Source organism: Dysidea avara, chromosome 6, assembly GCF_963678975.1.
Source record: "Dysidea avara chromosome 6, odDysAvar1.4, whole genome shotgun sequence".
Lineage (NCBI taxonomy): Eukaryota > Metazoa > Porifera > Demospongiae > Dictyoceratida > Dysideidae > Dysidea > Dysidea avara.
In genome coordinates, this window is record NC_089277.1 from 6,035,179 (window position 1) to 6,059,667 (window position 24,489).

The window sequence follows — 24,489 nt, forward strand, 5'->3', positions numbered from 1 at the left end:
ACAGAATTACAATTTTTAATTGATCATGTAATTAAAGTGTAGAATTTCAACTATGATGTTTGGCACAATTGGGTAAGATAGTTCTGCTGAAATCACATGCAAAGAAGAGTTCAACTAGCACAGTGGTCATGGTAATTTTATCACTGTGTAGCAGAACTTTATAGATGTTGACTGTTCTAGTCTTTCAAATTCCCGCATTCAATAAATCAGTCCTGCAAATATAAGATTGACCATGCAACACTGATTAGTTTTCAGAAGAGCTTAGTTCTTTTCCTTGCTATTTTTTATCTTTCTGTATGATACAATTGTTGTATCGTAAGCAAACATGTACTCTACTAGCTTTTCCTATAAGCAGGTACATGGTTACATTTCTGAGGAGGTAAACACTCCTTGATCTGGGCCCTAGGCTGTAAATTGTACACTTCAGAGCAAGCAAGCAAGATTCCATCTGTCAAAATACTTGTATGCTTGAGGAGAGTGCATATGGATTTCTCTGTGGGACACAACACAGCCTAGGGATACTTGTGGTGGTGGTCTGGTGAATTATTGCATGCTTCAAGTGATTGTGGTTCAAGTCCATGTAAAAAGCAGAGTGGAGATGTGTTTATCTTTGTGTTACAGGAGGCAGCAGTACTGTCCAACTGCTCTAATGGAGTAATTGTGAATAAAACACAACAACATAGACATGTGTTGATAAATATTTAAATTTAATGACATGATTTATAATTTAATGACATACTTTAAAATTTAATGTCACTTGAAATACTCTAGATTATTCTAAACTTTCAAATTACTCTTTAAACACCAACATTGCAAAAAGGCTTATTTCCAAGCCTTGAATGGCTTCCAAGCAGGCATGCCTGAGGTGGATCCTATCAAAACTTTAATCTTACTGTATGTGGTAAGGAACTCACAAAAAAATGGTGCTTTTGTCATGTTCTTTAATTCCAATTTTGTGGAATACCCAAATGCATGACAATTATTCACTGCATAATATAATAAATAACAAGTCCAGTATTTTATATTTGAAATTTAATTTACACTATTTGCAAAGTTACCATTTAGTTTATAGTTTTGCTTCTTTATAGTCTACAGCCTATACAATAGGATAGGGATAACAACGTAACACACATGATGCTGATTAACATACGATTTCAGCTCAGCTAATTCATTTTCTATCCCCTCAGCAATAGCGATCAGCTGTCTTATCTGTTTCAATATGGACAGTAAAGTGGTCCAGGTCTTGGGACCCACTCCATGGTTAGTACCCAGCCAGTCCCTAAATAGATCCTGGCAACATAGGATGGGGTCCCTCCATCGTTGATCTATCACTTGAATCATGGATGGGTCATATTCCAGATAGTCAGCTATCACCCTCCATTGGGCTGCAACTTTTGGTATTACCATTGAATTGAGATGTTTCATCTTCACTTCTACAATAAATGTTATAAATTAACTACACAATAACTTATTGTACATATATCAACAGTACAACTCGTCATGTTTTTACCTTGTGGGTGGTGCTGAGGTAACTTCAATTTTGTGATATTTGCACTATTGATAAAGTATAACATGTCATACCCATAATACAGTATTAAGAGTATTCACATACATTGGAAGATTGGCTAGATCATTCTCAATATCGTTACAGGCACTGGCCAGCTTTTTTGTTTGTTTTATTATAAACAGGAGTGTAGCCCAAGTCTTAGGGCTTACACCTTGTTCTGTGATAACCCATTCACTAAGCATCTGCATGCAGCAACTTCGTGGATCATTCCTGCACCTCTGTTCTATAACTGCAATAGTGTGTTGTTTGAGCTCTAAGTCAATAGCCACAGATTTCCAGTCTACAGCAATTCTTGGCAGAACGATGTCCCCTAATTCTAACACAGTAGGCACTATAGAAGAACAACAAATCAGCTAATAAACTACAATTTATGACACTAATACACACATACCTTGTGTTAGTGCCACATTGGGAACGTCAGTACACTTTGGTTTACCTAAACAAATTTGTATGAAATATTAAATACTATTACTATTAAGAACTAGTATACTCACTAGAAACATGTATCATTGTTTTAAGGGCCATGTAAGCTTTCCTGGGAACAATTTGATTTTCATTTTTTGAACATGGAACATCTTCTACTTCATAGATGTCATCAAGCCGCACATGAGGAAAACAGTTCTCTGTATGTTCCAGGGGACACTCGACATACCCAATGGGAAATTTAGCTGATGGAATGTATGTGCAATGAACTTCATGGAGTGATTCCTTTAAATGTGTCAGTAGCTTCTTACGTTGTGTCAACATCATTGGTTGATCTTCTGCATGGATAGTGATGTAGCATTTAATAGAGTATGTGTCTGAGCACTGCTGTAACCTGAAGCTCTGTTTTCTCATCTTGAAGTCAAAGTAGCCAGTGCCTCGGTAGATTCTGGAGAAAGTTGCATGATAGTGGTAATTACAAAACAAATTTATAAACATACCGTCGTACTTGATGTCCTTCTTCATTGCACCAACGAACAGTCTTGACAATCACATGGTTGAAGACAGTTTCAAAGATAAACTTGTCAGGGTAGTGGAACAACACGACGACATCATCAGGTTTTTTCTGGTACACCATCCTCTCATTGTACACCAACATGGAGGGAACTACAAACACTTTGCCACTCTTGGGAGAAACATAGCTGTCATCCTCATCAATAAACTTTGTGTCCACTGATACTTCTACTGCAAGATCAAATTTCTTCAACAAGCCTAAAATAATCTCCTTTTGCTGGAGACAATTACTCCTCTCCAAAATATCATCAAGCAATGCTTCCTCTAATAACCCATAGGTATCATAGCGAATACATGCTACCTGGAGACTAGATGAAGATGGCTGACAATCATGTGTAGTAATGACAGAGGAGACTAGATCTGAAATTTCTTGTGGATCTACAAAGACAACATCTTGTAGGGAAGGCGTATCAGGGTAGAAGAGGAGAACACCTTTGTAGGAGTAGTGGAGGAGAAGCTCTTTTACTTTGTCTTCCTCAACATCAGCTTTTCTCGCAATATCTAAAGCTTCCTGCATAGTGATGATTGATTTAGACTCTGATATTTGCAACAAGCCACTTTCAAACTGCAGGTAGGAAATGGGACACTGCTTTTCAATGGTAGCTTTGGAGGCCTTTAAAATAATTTCCTTTATGCTTGTGAAAATTTTGCACTCTCTTACTTCATTATCAATGAAGTAAAAAGCATCAGATCGATTCTTTGGTAAGTGATCTAAGAAAGGTCTGCCTTCAAATGCTTTGTAAAATTCTACAATGATATCTTGCTTCTGCTGTTCAGTAAGACCCTTGGCATGAGTGGCCATCATCAATATTGTTGGAATTCTGTTGGAGATGTATCCTTTTTTTGAATCTCCACAGTGACTGTAGACAGCAAGGAAAAGGGTTTCAAGCACTTCAAGGTTGGTTTGCATACCTCGTGTGGCTACTTTTGCTTTAAACCTATTCAAACGCTGTCGGCACACCACTGGCTGCTTGAGGCCTTTTGAAGCATCAAAGGTCATCAATACTACATCCTCTGGAGCCAAGAACATAAAATGGACTTCATAATAGATCTCCTGCCCTCCCAAATCAAGTATTATGATGCGTACATCATCATTAGCAACTTTCTTGGCTCCCATCACCTCCTTAATACGTGTAACAACTTCTTCTGGAACTTCTTGTTGAATGGATGTTGGTATTTGTTTGTCACTAAGATTCTTTGATATTTCTGATATGCATTCCTTCATTTCAGTATTATACAGTTTAGGCAGCTCTTGTGTGTGATGTTTCATTTCTATTTGCCTCCACTTTGACACCAATACACGATCAATGATACAACGATTAACAGCTGCACCTATGGTGGACTCCTGGTCCCTTTGGAATTCTTTGTCAAGTAGAGAGTGAACGGTGCTTGTTTTTCCTACTCCTTCAGCACCCATCATGACCAGCTTTAGTTGGTTGGCAGCTCTGGTGCCTTTATGTGAAGCTTGTAAGTACGCATATACAACCTTTTTGCTGACTGCTGCTCGTCCCATTTTTGCATGTGGAACTGTACAATAAATAAGCTAACATAATATGGCATTGCTGTGTTAGATAAGCTGTGTAGAAAATTATATATGTGATGTCTTGGTTTTCACTCGGCTCAGGTGAACATGAACAGACTATACAAAGAATCTCAGAACAGACAAAGTATAAATAAATGCATGACAACAACTTGCCAAATTTCCAGGATTCACAAAATCACAGAAACATTTTTGTGTAGACTGGCATATACACAGAAACTTATGCAGAACTTTCCCATAGTGCAACCAATGTACATGCACATGTTCACACATAATTACACAAATGTACAAGTTACAGTGCTTTTTTGTTCCTAGCAGGTGCAAATTTTAATAATGGCCAAACTTACTCCTCTGCATCCGCAACTAATAATATTGCTATTAACTACCATTACAGCCATTTCTTGACCTCCACTTTTGATTTCACAACTTTTTTACCCTTGCTTTTTGGGGGCCGCACCCTTATTTTGTAGCTTGGTTGGCTTGGTTTAGATACTATAGACAGATAAGTTGATGTTGTGCTACTTCTAAAACCAGATGCCATGCAGCCAACTCATTTGTAATTAACCAACATAAGTACAACTATGTAGCTATAATACATCAATTAATAAAATTAATATAATTTTACATTTTGTAATTCATAAGATTTTTGTAATTGTTCAATTATGTTGCCTAAGGAAGAATTTGTTGAACAAACTGCTTTTTAACAACATATTTCACACAGAAGTATCTTCTAAACTGTTTCATAGTTAAGTATCATCTTTTTTTCTCACAAATTCTCTTGGCAAAGCCTCAAAGCTGCTCTTCATTTTCGTTTGCATAAGTAGGGGATACACCCCCTTTCCAACTGAAAGGGATAAGCTATTCCTAGTAGTCTAGGAGGCCCACACTGTTGTTTTTCAGTTGCTAAACATCTGTAAAACTTGAAGGGAAGGTAATTCACAAAATCTAAGGAGAGTTGCCACACTTGTATTACAGACTGCCAAAAAGAAACCACCTCAGAGCAAAGTTTACTCATGTGGAAGTTTAATACACAATTCAGTTTGCTTTTACTTCTTACATGCAAGCTGCTTTTACCATTTAACCATTTTGCCCATGTGGTGTGTATAGACAAACATAGATAGAGAGGTAAGTACACACACACCTTATCAGCCTGTCTGTTGACAATAGCAGGGTCCTGGTTCCAAAGAACTGGACCTGGCACAAACTTCACTTGAGCAGTATTGCTGGTGATCACTTTTACGATGCGTACGTGTGTGTGGGTGCGTACGGACAAACATAGGTAGATAGATAGGTAGGTAGGTAGGTAGGTACACACACACACACACACACACACATCTCTAGTTATTGTCTGGTTTAGACTACAAGTTTGACAATGAAATTTGATTGGCTGAAAATGTGGTCTCTACATCCTGCACTGCTATGCTCATGTCCAATAGAGACTGTGCAATATGAAGCACGGCAATTATGCACCTGTAACATTTACAATGCATGGGAATTTAAATGGCTAGGTAACAGCCTTATTTGTACTAATCAACACTACATTTCTTGTTTACAAGCAGCTGTCAAGCGGCAACAATGAGTTGTAGTCCAATTAGTTTTGTACTTTAAAACATAGCACACACCTGCAACATTTCCAACATATGGACGTTTAAATGGGTAGCAACAGCCATGTTGAATTAGAGGGAGGTGTAGAGAGCTTGTTTCTAGTAACAAGTACACAAAAAAATTTGGAATTTTCAACTAGAGTAGGGACCATAGCACATTGATAAAAAGTACTTAAACAAGCTGGAGTAGTGTATGATATTAAATCACAGTATAACAATAAGAAGTGATGTACCACTCTGCGTGGGCAGTTCAAAGGCACCACCAGTGCCATAATTTGTATATTGCACTGCTGCAGACCGCAGCGAGTGCATTATAACTTATAACGTACTGGTTGTGGTTTTTTAGACCACAACGAGTGCATTATAAGTTATAATGCACCGACCGCAGTGCAATATACAGATATTGCACTGGCTGCGGTTTTGCATGTGCAGCATAGCACAAGTGCCGGTAGCAAAGACCACTACGACACCTCACCTAATAGGTGGAAAGACACTTCACAGATCACTCGAATTCTTTTATAGCCTGACATGTAAAGGTCGATTGTGGGCCATAACGTCACCAATACGTATAATGTTTACAAGCAGCCAATGGCGATCGAAAAAGCCAACACGGGTGGCCACAACTCTAGTCTACATATATATATAAACGTACTTATACACCTTACTAGTCTGGTGCCATCTTAGGCCAGATTAAACTGTAGTCCACTTCGACAATGACTCAATAAAACAAATATATTCTAAATAATACTATAACCTTTATGTTCGATTGTGGTAACCAGTTTTGTCATGCCACCAGATTCGAGTTTAGCCAGTGTGAATAGTAAGATTAGACTAGTATCGTTTAGTAGTTAGGTTTTGTTTACTTAAAACGTCTATTTAGCTATTTTTTTTCGCTCGAGAGAATCACTATGGCGATTAGTCTGGCGCTTAGTCTATATGGCGATTGAGTGATCACGCTGGCATGCTGAGCACTACATGATGAGAGTCGAACAGCGAATGCAGGTTAGTGATATAACCCATAGTGTACTAGCTTTCAATATCTCAGGTGGCTGCAGTACTGCAGGGGGAACGTCATCGCAACGTCCGGCTTGGTTACCCACAATCGATGTTAGAAACCTGGCCTTTATAAGTGTTACAGCTGTCTTGTGAGACTCTCCCCACCTATTAGGTGAGTGGTACATGACAGTTATATCCCTACTGTGCTCAAGATATCATAACGGAAATGCACAGTAGGGATATAACGTTTTTTATTGTTTTACTATGATTTAATATCATGCACTACTCCAGCTTGTTTCAAAAGTGAAGTATCCATTACGCTTCGTTGTCAGCTATGTTAGACCCATTACAGAGCATTACGAATTAAGAATTGTTCAAAAAGCACCCCTACAATCTATGCATACCACATCAAAAGAAAAAAATGGGCACACCCCAGTTATATCAATTATCATCGGAAAAGTGAAGTATCCATTACACTTTCGTTGTCAACTACAACCCATTACACAGCAGTACAAATAAAGAACTGTTCAAAAAACACCCCTACAATCAAAGTAGCCACTGTGGATAATTTCCATTACAAAGGGAAGCCATCACATGCTACCATTAAATTGACACTTTCAGCAAAGATGATCGATTGAGTGGGACACAAAAGAGGACAATGGTAAGTCCATGAAGAGTGCATTGTACATACTATGGTATGCCAAAATGCACCTCTTGGGTCGAAGTGACGTCAAACAGTGAAAAAAACAAGCCCATAGCTTTAGCTGTTATCAAGTTACGCTTGTCTGAAGGCATCAGTCAGTCAGTTACTCAGTCAGCCAGTCAGTAAAAAAATCTGTTTAATAAAAAAATTCCGTAGCAACTTGTTGAAAGTGTTTCAGGTTGATCTGAAGACTTGTTTAGGCTTAGTTTTACCTAACCAATATTGCCTCATCGTCATCGGGGAAAATGAGACTGGTTTTTGGGCGATGTTTTTCCATGGGCCACATCCACCCCTTTGTGGTCCCTACTACACAGTACTATTGTACTGTATGATTAACGATACATTTCTCGATTATAATCTACTGTCAACTCAAGGTACAATAACAAAATTAAGTTAGACATCAAGAACCAATTAGGCCTGCGCCTATTATGCCGGCATAATCTTGAGAATAATAGGTCACCAATTTCGTGAGAATAATTCCGGAATAATAGGATGGTTACAGGCATAATTTTAGAATAATCGGACGACCACGGGAATAATCGGTGGAATTAGGGGGCGTGTCTCTGTTTGATTACCTAGAAGAAAGAGTTAAGTTACCACAAATGATATAAAGCTGACAGGAGTGCTGGCGAAAGGAGCTGAAAAACCTCTAAAAGATCGATATACTCTAATAGAACGCTCAAATACTCTAATAGAGCAGTCAGATCGTTTCATGTTAACAATCTGCAGCCAGCATCAGGGATTTAACTGCATGATTATCTGCAATTCTGAAACTTGTACATCTTATACCAGTGTACCTTCTTCAAGTCTTTGAGCATTATTATCTACCTAACTTAGTAGCTATACAGTAGTTACAGCATAATATTTATTTTTATTTATTTTTATAATACACTAATAATTAAATACACTTGAATTATTACTGTAGATAGCTATTCTAAGTCTGCTGTAACTATTATGGATAGAAAAATGATGTGTAAGGTGGAATGCTTCATATATGGCGATTAATAATTCGGACAAAACTACTTATAGCAGCATCTTGAAAACTAAGTGACTAGCCACAGATACATACTGAATGAGAATAATTATGGAATAATAGGCTGGATACAAGAATAAAAAAAAGAATAATAGGAGAATTTTTTGGGAAATTCTGGAAAGAATAATAGGTAAAATTTTGAGCATAATAGGCTCAGGCCTAGAACCAATGGGTTCTACGGAATTTACAAAACCCTCGGGCCCTTAGTAGTGCCCTCATTATGCTTGGATGCTAAAGTCCAGGGTATTCAAGTTTTCTAAATCCCGTAGAACCTTGGTTCTTGACGTCTAACTATTAATTTAAAATCTGACTGGAATAGGAATTAATAGTGTTCTAGTATTGTAGTTTAAATAACAGATGTTCCTCTGATTCAGTAAACTTTTTGATATAATTATAATAATACCTTGTTGTACAATAGACTTTATTCTGGATGCCTCCTCCAACAATATTTGCTCAATCTTTTCCTGTGTCTCCTACATTATGATTAAACTAACAGTATGTATGTGTATATATATATATACACACATGAATGTATGATATAGTTACATGAGAGATATTTCAGTCATGCCCTATGTAGTATAGACCTAGATGAGGTGACTATAGTCTGTTTGCATTCAGCTGAGCCCTCGTTTCTTGTAAATAACTTTTGTTACATGGCCAGCCATTTAGTACGGCTGTGAATCCCTAAACTGGTTATCAAAAAGCGCTTTTGATACAGACAAGATCAAGTGAGTTGTGAGGCTGTAAAAGTATCCCATACATTTAGTATAGACGATTCAGATGCGCAAACATGTTTACAACATGAAAACATGCTTGTTCCAGTACAAAACCATTGGGAGTGAACACATGTTCAACTCTGATGTTACTATATTTGACAGGGGGCTTGGATGAATGCGTACTGACTATATTTGTGAGAAAGTAGAAATAGCCCACTCACCACAACTGCCATAACTTAAGGCAGAATAGATTATCAACACCTGTAGCACCACAGGGGCGTACACAGAAATTTTGAAACAGGGTTTCCACTACAGCTAAGTGACTGTTATATTACAGTAGTTTATATTGCCTGACTGCTTTATTAGAGTATCTCGATCTTTCCACCAAAATTATAAGCTATAAGTGTTGCTATCATGTGAGAAGCTATTATTCAATTATGATAAAAGTTTACAATGTGTCCTGTTCCATGATAGATTCCAGATTCTGAAAACCTAGAGTTTCAATTTCTTAAAGTTTCAAGTAGTGTGTAAAATCCAAAGGGGTTTCCTGAAACCCCTGGAAACCCCCCTCGGTACGTCCCTGCACCACTTTATAAGTGGTCTGTAGCTACTGCCGTAGCATTGCAGTTATCCTACAATGGTCATGCTCTTAAGTGAATGGGAACAGACATAACCGGTCCCTCACACACGATTGCAGGAAAGATGACATAATCGCACACTTTTCACAGTCAATAATAAGTATTGTAGACTATTCTTTGAAGTGATATTGGCACCACTAATGAAGAGCAACAATAAGGTGACAGATTATGTAGGTGAGTGGCGTATTGCTACTTTTGTATGCTGCTTAATGTGTATATATGTGCATGCATACTTGCTGAAATGTCTGAAAACCAGACTTAGAGATAATTGCTTCTTCAAATGTCAACAGGTTAGCAATGTTTACTGTGTTGTTATAAACACTACTAGACCGATAAGTTGTGAAAATTTACATGTGATTTTGCCCAGGTCAATTGTTGCACTTTAAAGTTATATAATGGCTTTGAGATTGCCAACAACAACTCTATACTTGGTTGTATGTGACCCGGTCCATATAGATAAACAACAATGATAGTCATTCCATTGCTATCCATTTATTTACACAATACACTGTAGGTCAGGTCAACTTAACTAGTGGATTCATGGGCCACGCTTCATTGAGACCATGCCTATTCTCTGGACTGCCCATGAAACAACTAATTATTGGTCTTACAAACATCTTGTGTGTTTGTGTGTTGCTGTACCTGATCATACTGTGTGGTGTCCATCTGTACTCTGTTAACAAAATACTCTACCACATTGCCTTTGTTTCCCAAAACAGCACAATCCAATGGAGTACGTCCAACCTGTAGTAATCAAAATGATGTGCAGAAATATAGTTTAATCATTATGTATTTTAAGTATATCAATACTCAATAGCTAAAATAATCAACCTCGCTGTATGCTGTAATTACACATGTACCTATAGCTCACTTTATTCTTCATATTCACGTCAGCACCATTTCCTACTAGCAGTGCAGCAATATCCGTGTGACCACTACGAGCAGCAAAATGTAGTGGTGTATAATGCTCCACCTGAACAGTAAGAATAATACTATAAAGATTCGTCAGTACAATATAGTTATTGCACTTGAAAGTAGAAAAAAATTAATATAAGTCAAAAGTGTAATGTGCATACTTCAAAGCTGCAGGTGTACCCGTGCTGTATTTTCTTTTAATCCCAACACAATACATTTCAAACAGTAAACCAGTTCACCAAAGCCTGACACATTATTGCATTCCTTTCACTAGAGCACAGCAATGTTTACGAAGCCATTCTACAATTATTATGCATAGAACAATGCCATAATGTAAATAAAACCAGGCAGATTCTTGGGAACATGATCATGACCTACATTACATGGGCATAGATGACAGTTAACAAACAAGTCATAAAATGGAGTTTCAGATGTTTATTACGTGGTGTGAACAACAATTCTGCCCTAACTTCTTTGTAAACAAATTGCTTGAACAATTTGAAAAACCAATGGGCTGTTAAAGTTTCAGCTTTATCTGGTAAGAGCTTTTGGAGTTATAGTAACAAACAGCAAAAAATTGATTTGTACAGTGCTTACAGTACAGTCCATTTATAACTTCACAAATATGTGGCATTTTTGGCATGGCACCATACAATTTTTCCCACAGCAAAAGCAAAAATTATGTATGGACTGGTCATTGCCATGTCATGGCACAAGGAATTACTACGTGTGGAAAAAGAGATTGCCATGCCATGACATTGCAACACGTGGAGTCCTCTAATTGCCACACATGGAACCATTGCCCCGTGTGACTAATAATTATTAGACTATGATATAGCTCATTTAGAAGGTTACTAAATCACTTAGTCACCTGACATGCTCATTTAGTCACCTACACATGTTCATTTAGTAACCCGCCTTCAGGCAATTTTGTACGTGAAAAATAATTATAACACGAAAGGTACACTGGAGTACTTGATAATACTGTAATACAATTCTTCTCCGTGTTCTGTGAATAATTCTGGAGAAATAGTAGACTAAGCGGCATATCTACTATAGCTCTAGCCGTTACTCTGGTTACCGGTCAAATAATTATTTTTGTGGGCGCTGTAAGGACTTCAGGAAGAAACTGTTCTGCTGTTCTGCATTGCTCTTTCACGCCACCCTAATGCTCTGGCTATAAAGGTATGTACTTTAAACCATAGTCTAAATAAGTTAGACACCGCGACCAACGGGAACTAAGCGATTTAGTAACCCCTCTGGCCCTTAGTAGCGCCCTCGCTGCGCTCGGGACGCTACAGCCTCGGGCCATCAGGGTTACTAAATCGCTTAGTTCCCTTGGTCTTGGTGTCTAACTATTATTTAGCTAATGTCCTTCTTGAGTTTTATCTTTCTAATACTATTTAAGAAGCTTGTAAGCATTTGGAAAGTACATAGCAACAGTACTGAATGACGTGATCGATCAATTGCAAATGGGCATGTCTGCTATACTGCAATCATGCATAGGCAAACACCAACTAACAGCTAAAAGAATGTTTTCATGCATTATCTATCACTTTATAAAGTTACATCTATGGTAGCAAACTAAACTACAATGATTCAAAAAGTGAGTGTGGCACATGAAGATCAATTGTGAAGAGACGAATATCGATACTATTATAATTCAAAGTTTATTTAACCTTCAAACCCATGAAACATACAGCACTGTACATGTAACTACTGTAGAGTCTGTGGTTCACACACACACGTGGTTTACAGCCACGCATGGTATAAGGATCACGTGTGGCAGCCAGTGAGGGATATGCATGGCACACCACGCATGTGTGCCACGCAACAAACTTGGCGTGGACCACGCAACAAACCTGGTGTGGACCACACAAGAATGTTTTGTGGCAAGTGCCATGGTGCCACTCCAGAACTGCCACGCATGTGTGAAGTTATAAATGGACTGTACTGTGTATGGAGAATATTACAGGTGCTTGTTTAATCAATCATAAATCTTGAGCACAGTGGACTACAGAATTGGGACTTGCTCACCATGAACTGGGGCATTCATCAAGGTATAGTTTGTGGCCTAAATATACCCATGCTATCAAACAAGAAGCTTAGAAATGGCGACATTAAACTCACGTTTTAACGCAATGGAAAAATGCACATAACTCATGTTTGTGTCATGTTACAGAAAGATATTCTTACTCTTAATGAAGAGGTGAATCACAATTATCCCTAAATAATGCATACACCAGATAATGGGTATACCAACTCACATTAACAGAATCCACTTCAGATCCCCAATCAAGTAGGGATGAAGCCACAGTGTAGTGGCCATTTAGTGCTGCGTAATGAAGACTGGTCCTGTTTCGCTGTAGGAAAACATACATACACTAATGTCAATTATACATTACGACATTGCTCAACAATAAAAATAATTATAACCAGATCTGCAGAAACCCCACATGTTCATGCATTTTTCAAATTTCATTTGATTACATTTTCTATATGTCTCTAGATAAAGAAATGGTGAACTATTCAGATTGTTCCTATCATCAGGGTGACGGATAAGCTATGCTGTAATATCATCATTCATTTCTTGTTCCTGATCCCTTCTTCATTTCTTAAATTAAATATAGTAATATAGCACACATACACATGTGACTGTTCTATTAGGGTGACTGCTGTATTAGAGTATCTCAAGTTGGCCTAGACCTAAACAAGAAGGAATGTCACTATTTGATATTATCACTGTGCTAACATTATAAATACAGCTAGACCAACAATAAGGGGTGTGGTCATCATGATCGAGTAACTGGACTGTTAAGAGGTGTAGTCTCCACACTCAATCGTTATTAATCAACCAAGATCAGTAATGGGATGGTCTCAAACCTATCATGACCGTACAGGTATCTATACCGGGCACACAAGCACTTTTGTTGTGTATAAATATGTTGCTCAAGGAAAGACTTTAGTGTTAACTAAGAAAATTAATACCTTGATATGCTTTCACAGAATGAAGAAGAGCCTGATAGAAGATAAAAGGAAAGACAAGGTGCAGAGGGCACACACTCATTGGAACCCCAAAAGGCACATCCCACTGATAAGTTTGCTATTGTAGCATAAAATTATGGCTGTGCGCTGCTCCATTTGGCCTCCAGCCTTGCAACTGCGGTCAGGCAGGTAGGCAGGCAGACAGGTTGGCAGACGAATATTCAGGTTAGAGTGATTTTTTTTAATTCTATATCCAGCTACCTGTGTTTCCTTGTTTTTAACGTTGTATTAGATGTTAGATGGACTAATATTATTCCATAAGGTGATTTTTGTCATGTAAGATATCTCTAGGACCATTTTAAAGGCAGTATTTTAGGTAGCATTTTAGGCAGCAAGCGTCATTTTTGTGCAACCCCTACTTAAACATGTTCTACTATACTGATTGATATTTTGTACTGTATCTCCTGAAGAGCACTGACACAAAATTGATATCTTGTATCTCCCGGAGAGCACTGACACAAAACAAAAGTTTTTAAAGCTGATCTTACTGTGATGATACCAAAGTTTTGCAGCTCATAGGCAGATCTACAGATCCAAGAGCGTGTAGTAAATGGTCAGAGCATTTCAACCCAGGTTATCTCAGAGAGAACCCCCAAGGATCAGTATTGAGTCCTTTATAATTACTTTGTAAATGACATGCCTAATAAAATTAAGTCAGCTTTAAAGTTGTATACAGATGATGCTATTCTTCTACAGAGAGGTTCATTCTCCAGAAGATAGTAAAATTCAATATTAACAGACTACAGGATTATGCCGAATGCTGGATTATGAATTCGATCCCATAAAATGTGAGTGTTTGATAAATTTTCACCTTTTACCATATAAACAATGCCATGATTCATCAAGTTCCACAAGCCAAGTATTTGAGAGTTTATATCAATGAAACAGTTTTTTGTTAAGGTTACCGTAAAGTGGAAGCCAAGCAACTGGAAGCACTACTTAGTTTAATGACTGAAGCCTTAAAATAATGCCACTGATTACCACAGAAGCCCTACTATAATTATGTAATGACAGATGTTTATGTAATTACTTAGCTTATTGGTTTGGCAAAAGCACATGCTGATCTGTTTTGAAGCGAGCGAGTAGTATATTATATCTCAGTGATTTGTAAGAGTTTAATGCACCAATTTGTTACAACAGCATGCTATGCGAGTCTACAACTGAACAAACGGGACCAAGTTCAAAGTTCCACCCCAGAAATGACTAGCATTAATTTGGTACAAAGGTTAGTTTTTTGTATTGTACGTTGTAGTAAGTAAGTAGTTATATAAGTACATAATGTCTACACAGCGCAAACTACCAGTACAACCGAGGGTGCAACATAGCTACGCCAGGCCTACCACACTAGAGCCAGTCCTTCCCACTATAGGACAACTTTGAAATCCCAACTGAACTTTCTGTGTATTGGAAGCCAGTTATTTTGGGGTTAGGACTAGTCCTAGTCAGCCTGGCTTTTCCCCAGCATCATTATTTATCTGTTCTGATGAATTCGATAGCAACAAGACCCTCTGTGCAAGATACATTTTGTGTTTACACTAAGCTTAGCAGTAGTTGAAAGTTATATGTTGCTTGTTACATCACATAAACTCTCTCAACAGAAAAGGAGCCATGCACGTTAGTGTAAACCAATTGCCCAATTGACGTACAGTCATTTAAGTTTCATTTAGTGATATTAAATAAGTTTTAAAATCAAAGTGTTCCAATTAATGGAGTGTGTATAAAACAATAAAACAGTACTAGTGATACAGAATGCATACATACAAACAACAATAAGTTAAGTACAAAGAAAAATAATACAACTATTACAGTATAATGTCTCATATTTGTCTGTCCACTCTTGTTGCAGCCATTCAGATGGTTCTCGGACAAGTTGTCTTGGAGAAGCTAATTAACTGAAGTAGCACAGCAGTGAAGTAAAATGTTTTAAGCTTTTGGACACTAATTTTCCAAAGATCCCTGTAGAAGGCTATTCTTTCAATATGGACACTTTTAGCCATTACAACAAAGTCACACCACTCATGGTTTGTGCTGTACATGGCACATTGTATCTGGTAGTAATAATCATATCATGATTGTCTTTCAACTGGAGTTTCAGCATTGTTGCTACAACGAAGACAATTTTTTTGTTTGTTTACAAACAGCTTCATCTAATGTCATATTCCTTGCTAAGTAGGGATTATTAAGTTCAACAAGACTAAATTTGTGGTAAAGTTTAAAGACGAATATTATGTAATCTAGGATGTTAACTTAAACATATATTGAATACCTATCAAGTTTTCTGCTTTTGCCATTGTCTGTATATATTACAGATCATTTGACTTGGTTCTGGTAGATCTGTTGGGTTTTCACTGATAGCATCTTCCCACGTTTTTTGCTGTTCTCTAAGAAATTCACCCAGTGCATCACTCTCTATTTCAGGTGGGTAGATACAGATGAACTGTCAGAAAGAAATGTGTCATCTGAAGTGCTGGAAGATGACAATTGGTCAGAAGTTGGCAGGTCCAGAGAACTCGATGTACTATCTGGAGAAGACAGCATGGAAATGTATTGGTGATCACTAGACAAGCTGTTAGAATTTGTTGTGACAGCTCATGCAGGATGATGAATCAAGTTCTTCATTTGGATAATCTGGATTTAAGGCAGAAGTACTGGTACCTGAAGTAGATTGATGTATGCTAACAGCCAGTGAAGCTTCTTCATCTTGACTTGATTGCACTCTTTTACCACTTTACAAAAGTCAGCACTACACTTGGTATGACTGCCAAAGCAGTGCAGAGAACAGTTCAGTATGTCCCTTTGCAGTAGACGGACTGCTTTTCTTTTGTCAGACAGCTTACTTATGTTGATGATAGCACAGCGCATAGAACTTGCAAGTCTCTTTCTCATCTGTTCTGTTAATTTACCTCTACCATTGTATTGAGGCTTTTCTTTTGCCAACTAAAAAGATGATCAATAGCATTTTACTGCATGGTTGGCACATTCTTGCTTCTCTATGTCATGTCCCCAGACTGTGATATCTTCCCTCAAATGAGCTAGAAGAGAACTATCTTCCATCCCCAATAAATTTAGTATATCTGATGCCATGCTGCTCTTGAAGTAGTTGAGGCCTTCCACAATTATATCTGATTCCATTCATTGAAGCTGACGCCTCTTCCCAATTTTTAAAGTAAACATGCTAAGTTTTTTCCTTTGTTTTTCTTTTTGCTGGCTACACATGCTGTACAATATTTGTTTCGTACTCCAATGTAGAGTAGTTTACCAGTGTGCTTCCCAATTATTACGCCAACACCAGACAAAGCATTATATGAGTATTTGTGGGTGCGCTTTCTTTATCTCCCATCTACAACGACAGTGATCGCAGGTTCCCCTTGATGGTAGTCATTGCGTTCATTGCATGTTTTTTCTTACCTTCCTGCAGCTTTCATTGATTCCTGAAGGGCAGTCCACCACCCTTGTCCAACTTGTTGTTCTGTCTGCATGAATGACAGTTCGGACATTACTGGGATACCAAGAACTCCTCTAGTGAATTGAATCCACCGCCTGTCGCCCCATACTGCAGCAAGGTTAGTAGTCCAGTAGTTACCAATGGGAAGGGAAAGACATTTTGTGTCCACAACCAATGCATTTCCAGACTAAGCCATGGTGTTTAGAATAATTTGGCTATCCTCAGTTATGGCTGCAGCTAGTGAAATGATTTACTACATTTTCCATGTCTTGATTGAGCAGATCAATATTGATGATTCGACATTCTGCAGGGTCTATGCGGCTCTACTCTGCTGGTTTGGAGACTTCCCTATAAGTATATAAAAATGTATACACACTGCTAGCTAAAGAATGTCATCCTTTACCCCTTTTTTTCTTTTGCAGAATACATGTCAACGATTGTTGAAATAACGTCTTCTATTCTTCCAATTTCCCATTGTTGCTGATTATAGCTTTTAAACTTGTATTGTTCTTGTGTGAATCTTGTTTTGTACAGGAAAATTTTGGATGAAGTAACACACATTTCAGATGATGTAGGGCACAGAGGATCAATCGTTGTAGCTCTAAGTAAACTGCAGCAATATAGCCATGCAGAGATCATAGTTTCTACCTATCTACATGGCTCAGCAACAAGCACTGGTGCATTTTAATGTATATAGAGAGAGCTGTGAAATGGTTTATACATGCATTATAATAATAATAATTATACAACCAAAGAATAATACGAAATGCGGTTAAAATTATGTCATAAATAATAATGAATGAAATAAATAATTAATGTTTGTGAAAACTACAAGGCCTATGAACTTGGTTCGACATGCCGCTGAACAAAGGTACACATGTATAATAATTACGCCTGTTCGTACTGATGACTTGACGAACGTGTTATTCTATATAATGCCCAGCACCACACCTGTGATTCCAAAGGCCAGGAGAAGATTAGCGACCATCTGCAAGTCTACTGCTAACTTATCTACTAATCGCTTGTGCCCGGATCTTCGTTTTGTAAGTGTTCAGACAAGTGCCAGGTACAGCTGTAAGCCGTCCCAAGTTGCCATGCCAGCTGTCAGCACATACGTTCAGGCGAATTATTAACAGAGGTAGACTTTGTTTTCATGTTGTAATATTGTTTGTTGGCACTGTGTTTGTATTAACTACCCAGTAACAATAAATAAAATATTATCTCCTGTAGCTGTGAAGTGCCAATCACTCTGACTACCATTCAGTGTCCGCACACCACTGATGTGCCATATCCATTAGTATTCCTTTGAAGGTGCTGCCACCTTTCACAGCGATCTGCTACACATTTTATTTCATCTTGCAGTGTATCCAAGACACCATGTGACCATTTTTTGACATATCGACCTATCTCAAACTTAAAAATGTAACTCAGCGGATGAGTCAGATGATGGTTGTGTGTGACACATAGTGGAAATACTCAGCTTCTTTGTCCCAGATATCACTGTGGTCTGCCCTTGGCAACTCCAGCCATGTCTTAATCCATCACCCTGATCCATCCTCATTTAAACAACTGGTATCACATGAGGAGGACACAAATTGTGTACAGATACATAAATTAATATCCTAGACTTAATTAAACGTTCGTTGGTCAGTATGAATTCTTAGGGCCTGCTATATATGTATAGCCATAGATAATACAAGTAAGGATTCACAACAGTGACGTCACTAAGGACAATCCTCGTTACAGGTAGGGACTTTGAGTGGCGATATCTCACCAACTATACTTTATTTCTTCTTGGATTTACCTTGACAGTTTCCTATTCACTATTAGAATAAGTGAGTGTTATCAAATCACGGCAGTTTGCAGCCGGAACTTCTTCACTATGGTTGCTCTGGAGCGGCACCAATCATTTTTGTGGCGCTATTACTAAAGATTGTGACAAGGTACGAGAATTTTTTAAGCAGTAACTAAATCCCCAATGACTGAGGATTTATACGAAGGTTATATTTTGTGAAGCGAGGCTGACTCTGAGCCCGTAACCAAGACCCATCAAACCTGTAACGAGGATTGTCCGTACCTAAAACTATTAGTTCCTACGGAAATGATGTTACTGTTGCGAATCCCTGTACTATATTATCTATGTAGCATCTGATTATAATTGCATTTATGTGCCAACACGCACACATTATAATGGTCATGCACTGCCTTATTGGTAGGTTGTCCAGTAGGTAATTGTACTTGGTTGTATTTTCCCTGGGCTTAGTTATACAATCAAGTACTAAAAATAATACGAAATGCGGTTAGAATTACATCATTAATAATGAAATAAATAATGTTTGAGAAAGCTACAAGGCCTAAGGCTTCACACTCACCAGGAAAACAATCCATGTTGTATGAAGAGACAATTGTATAATGGGCGGATGTTGTCGTGGAGGTGATAGAACGTACGACTATTCTATTTAACACCAATCAAAACAGCTAGCACATGATGCCCACTAGAATGCAGTTAATCCACCAGGCGGATTCAAACAGCGATCTAGACGAACGAACTATTGATTATTTGTTTTTGGAATTGTTGCCAGCTGGCACACCAAGTCTCAAGTCGTCATGCCAGCTGCCAGTGGCTGCGCTCCAGCGCCACGCCCAACACAACAACACACAGGAAGTTCACCATGCCAGCTGCACAAGATCAGGAAAAAGATTAATAGCGGTATGTATTTTTGTATTATTTTGTACTTCCACCTGGCTTGCTAGACTAGTTGGCTTGGCTACCTCTAGTGTTTGTAAATGTATTGTAAAGAGCATGGTATGTTTTAATGTTTTCTTGTATTGTACATTTTACCTTCACCTAGCAGTCTGCTGGCATATGGATGGCTTGGCTGTCTCCCTTTGTTGGCTTGCATACAGTATTGTGTATCACCTGCATTGTATCTCCTGTATTGTGTATCTCCTATATTTCATCTTGTAGTATATCATGTTATCACTTTAGGACATATGGCCCAGCTCATATCAAAAAACTCAGATAACAGTTTCTAGTGAAATACCCTGCTTCTTTTATCATTGACATCTGCTCTTGGAAACTTCAGCAGCCATCCATGTCTTAATCCAGTACCTCATTAAACATTATAATTTTAGGACTGTTTAATGGATGTATAAGCTTCATTGCTTGCAGGCATGAGATTCAATATCAATACCATAGATATGAGAGCATGCACTTGCACCTCAACTTGTGAGAACCATGCAGGGGTGGCGACAATGCATTATGTGGTCTTCCATGGTCAGGTACTCAATACAACATAATAGTAGCAGGCCCTCACAATTGTATATATCACTTGTTTGTGCATCTTTTCCATCCACACACACTGTGCTGGTCATGCACTGTTGTACATGCCCCATTGGTGGTTGTACTTGGTTGTATGTGCCCCAGGCCTAGTTATACAACCAAGTACTAAGAATAATACGAAATGTAGTTAAAATCACATTTAATAAATAAATAAATAATGTTTGAGAAAACTACAAGGCCTAGAGACATGAACTAAGCAGGGGTAGATTCGCCTGTGAATGAAGGCATAACCGTATAATAAGTACGCCTGTTCGTGCTGATGACTTGACCGTACATGAAATTCTATATATAACGCCCAGCACCACACCCTTGCTTAATTACAGATTGCGCGAAGGAGAAGATTATTAAACATCTGCTGAGTGATAGCAGGAGAGCCAGAGGCCACTTTACACGTAAACAACAAGATTACAAGTAAGTTTAAATGTTTGTAACTGTGTATTTTGTATGCAGGATATGCACTCCAGTGAACAACCAGCTGATTCCCAGCTGGGATACCAGCTGATTCACCTGTAAACAACCAGCTGATGTACTCATGAACAACAAGATAATGAGTAATGTAATACTTGTAGTTGTATTATACATCTTCATCCTTCATCTGGCTTGCTAGCGGCTGGAATTATTTTCCACCTGGCTTAACTACTAGCTACTCTACTGTGAGTCTATAATAAACAAGATGCATTGCTGCATATACAACAATGTGTAACTATCTCCTGTATGTTGTGCATGGCTGTATACATATTATTATAGACTGATCACTGTGCCAACTAGTGCCAATGCCACACCGCTGATATACTGGCACATCACCAGTGGCCTCTAGTTACAATAGTATCTGTTGTGCCATATTGGCTTGATTGGGATCATTTGCTAATTGAGCCATCACCATGTCCCTTGTTCTGCATAGCCTCACTTCACTGCTGAGTCATTTTCAGAGACACATCACACCTACAATATAAACTTTCAATATAGCTAACTTAACTTGGTTTTTGTGTCAGTTGTGTTTTAGTATTGTGGTTTCCTGATGCCAGTTAAACTCCCTTGACTGTGTACGTATGCATATGTATCATTTCCTGTGCATATTTTCTACATGATCTGCACACATTGTGTTGGCCGTGCACTGTTTGTACATGCCCCATTAGTAGGTTGTCCTGTTGGTGATTGTACTTGGTTGTATTTGTCCCGGGCCTAGTAATTATACAACCAAGTACTAAGAATAATACAAAATGGTGTTAAAATTATGTCATAAATAATAATGAATAAATAAATAATGTTTGGGAAAACTACCAGGCCTATGGACTTGCACTAACCGGGGTTCAACTCGCCGGTAAACAAAGGCACAGACGTATAATAATTGTGCCTGTTCGTGCTGATGACTTGACCGTACATGTAATTCTATATAACGCCCAGTACCACACCCTTGGTTAATTACAGATTACGTGAAGGAGAAGATTAGCAAACATCAGCAGAGTAATTGGGACGCCACCTTACACATAAACAAGAGATTACAAGTATGTTTAACTGTTGTAATGTCAGTTTCAACTCGCCATGCCAGCTGCCAGTGGACTCATTCACATAAGGAAGATTAAGCAGGCGGCCACGCCATGCCACGCCATGCCACGCCCGACACCGATACAAAGAAAGTTCACCATGCCAGCTGCACAAGACAAGGAACAGTATGTCTGTTTGTATTGTTTACTTGTATTTTATATGTAAATGTGTTATAAAGAGTGTGGTAGCTATGTGTTTTAATGTTTTCTTGTCAGTATTGTTTAATTATTTGCCTTCACCTGGCTTACTAGGCTAGCTCTGGCTGGCTTGGCTGTGTTCCTTTATCTGGTTCACCTGGCTTGTATACTCCTACGGTATTGTGTATCTACTGCAAGTTGTGTATGCATACAGCGTATAACCATCACTGTGTCATTGCCACACCACTAATGAACTGTATTTAGCTACTGGTGACCTCTAGTTGATATTGATACTGTGCTGTATATTGGCTACATAGCCGAATGATTTTTATCTTCAGTGATGTTGCCAATAATGTGTTGCTGCATGCAATATTTCAATAATGTTGTATAGTTCTCTCCTGTATGTTTTGTATGCATATACTGTGTACACATCACTGTGCCATTGCCACACCAATGATGTACCGGCACTTAGCTACTGGTGGCCTCTAGTCATGATGCCACTATTTTGTTATCTGTCACTATTGTGACTTAATGAGTTAATTTTGGATCACAATTATTTTGATCGTGCCTTCGCCACCTAATAGCCTCACCAGGGGGTTGTCACGTTGGCGTATGTACTTGGTTGTATGTGACACGGTCCAAGTAATAATAATAATAAGTGTGTCTTGTGGATAATCTGATATGCAGTGCTTACCTGGTTTTTATTGTTGGTTATTCAACTTGATTTTTAGTTCCTGAATTATTGTGGAGCTATATAGTACTTAGAGTGCAGCTATCACGATCTCGCAAGTGCCTTGTCATTGTTGGGGTGAACACTGAACTCACCACAGATGGTTTGTACCTAAATAGCAGTTATAGCTCTACGTGTTCAAGCTACAGAAGCTTCTTGCACATAAACTTTCCCATAAAGTTGGAAATTACGTTATCCGTTACATCATGTATAATTATCAATACCTCTCCTTCATGGTAATTTGTCAAAACGCATGTGTCAGACTTCACATCAGTTTACTCTGCGGTATATGCTTGTTTCAGGTCAGTATTTTACCCTCCATCTGCTTAATGATAGTAGGCAAAGGGATTGATGAGGTAAGAGGGGCGTCATTTCTTTTCCAGGAAGTTCTAACTAAATTTGTGAGCAATCCGCAACATTTTGTAGCAAAATTTTATCAGCACAGTGCATGTGTGTCAACACAGGTACCAGTAAAGGATATCAGTCCCTAGCTTCTGTTTTTCTTGTTGTTTTGAGGTGGTAAGAGCTTGACAATCTCAAGTTGTTAGCTGGAATTTTTGACGTGGAAAGATTTGGCACTGTGCGTTGCTCCTGTCGCTGTAGTTATACAATTCACCACCTATTTAGCCAGTGACTCTGTGTGATGGTGAAGGAGTACATGCTCTACATGCCTGTATATAATTATACAGTGTATATAATAGATTTACAAAGCATATACAGTGAAACCTGTCTATAATGGTCATCTTGGGACCAGATATATCTGGCCTTTATATACAGGTGGCTGTTATAGAGAAAACCTGCATAAGGTGGTCAGCAGCATTTTAGTGGCTATGACCGTTATAAATGAGTAATTATTATTAAGAGGCTCGCGCTAACCGCAATACAGTAATATTTTACTAGTTTTTATACACAAAGGGCAAGGTGAGCTTGTTATGAATGTTGGTTGTAGCTATTGAATATGTTTAAGCAATGAAGCCTGATAATTCATATAGCATTCATTGAAAGGCAGGAAGTGTGATAATTGCGCATTAATTGAAACAGTGCTGTGGTGTCAGACTATTGGCTTAACAAGCCACCATAAAAGGTAGTGACCGCTATAAGAAGGATGAAGTTATGTATACAGTAATTCATAGGCAGATTCTTGGTTGGCCATTATATGCGTTAGACAGGTGACGGCTTAATGTAGACCACAATGCACACATTTGTATGGAAAATATTTGGGACCTCATGACCATGGCCATTATGCAAAGGTGACCACTTAATCCAGGTGACTGTAACACAGGTTCCACTGTATATTCATTTTTAAACATATAGTACAAAAATCACATTCTGCTGTTTACCGTAACCTTAATTTCATATGAAACTCAGCAAATTACATCCAAGCATTTCTACAACGTGAATAATAGTTAGACACCAAGATCAAGGGAACTAAGCGATTTAGTAACCCCGAAGGCCCGAGGCAGTAGCATCCTGAGTGCAGCAAGGTTGCTACTAAGGCCTGAGGAGTAATTTAATTGTTTAGTTCATGGTGTATAA

At 38.3% G+C, this 24,489-nt stretch overlaps 1 protein-coding gene across 2 annotated transcripts in view; it reads right to left on the reverse strand.

Annotated features, from left to right (window-relative positions):
- Window positions 1-776: 776 nt before the first annotated feature.
- The window catches only part of LOC136258294 (uncharacterized), a 32,566-nt gene continuing 8,853 nt past the window's right edge, over window positions 777-24,489 (reverse strand). Inside the window, exons 3-15 of one of the 2 annotated variants that reach the window (XM_066051623.1) lie at window positions 12,976-13,071; window positions 10,665-10,766; window positions 10,436-10,537; window positions 8,843-8,912; window positions 2,491-4,090; window positions 2,302-2,438; window positions 2,062-2,235; window positions 1,959-2,003; window positions 1,613-1,898; window positions 1,511-1,554; window positions 1,151-1,433; window positions 915-1,096; window positions 777-872 (exon numbers count right to left, since the gene is read on the reverse strand). In XM_066051623.1, coding sequence (XP_065907695.1) covers window positions 1,090-1,096; window positions 1,151-1,433; window positions 1,511-1,554; window positions 1,613-1,898; window positions 1,959-2,003; window positions 2,062-2,235; window positions 2,302-2,438; window positions 2,491-4,090; window positions 8,843-8,912; window positions 10,436-10,537; window positions 10,665-10,766; window positions 12,976-13,071 — 2,946 coding nt within the window. In that variant the 3' untranslated portion in view covers window positions 777-872; window positions 915-1,089. Of the gene's footprint in view, window positions 873-914; window positions 1,097-1,150; window positions 1,434-1,510; window positions 1,555-1,612; window positions 1,899-1,958; window positions 2,004-2,061; window positions 2,439-2,490; window positions 4,091-8,842; window positions 8,913-10,435; window positions 10,538-10,664; window positions 10,767-12,975; window positions 13,072-24,489 lie in introns of both variants that reach the window. The other variant, XM_066051622.1, reaches the window with a different exon arrangement.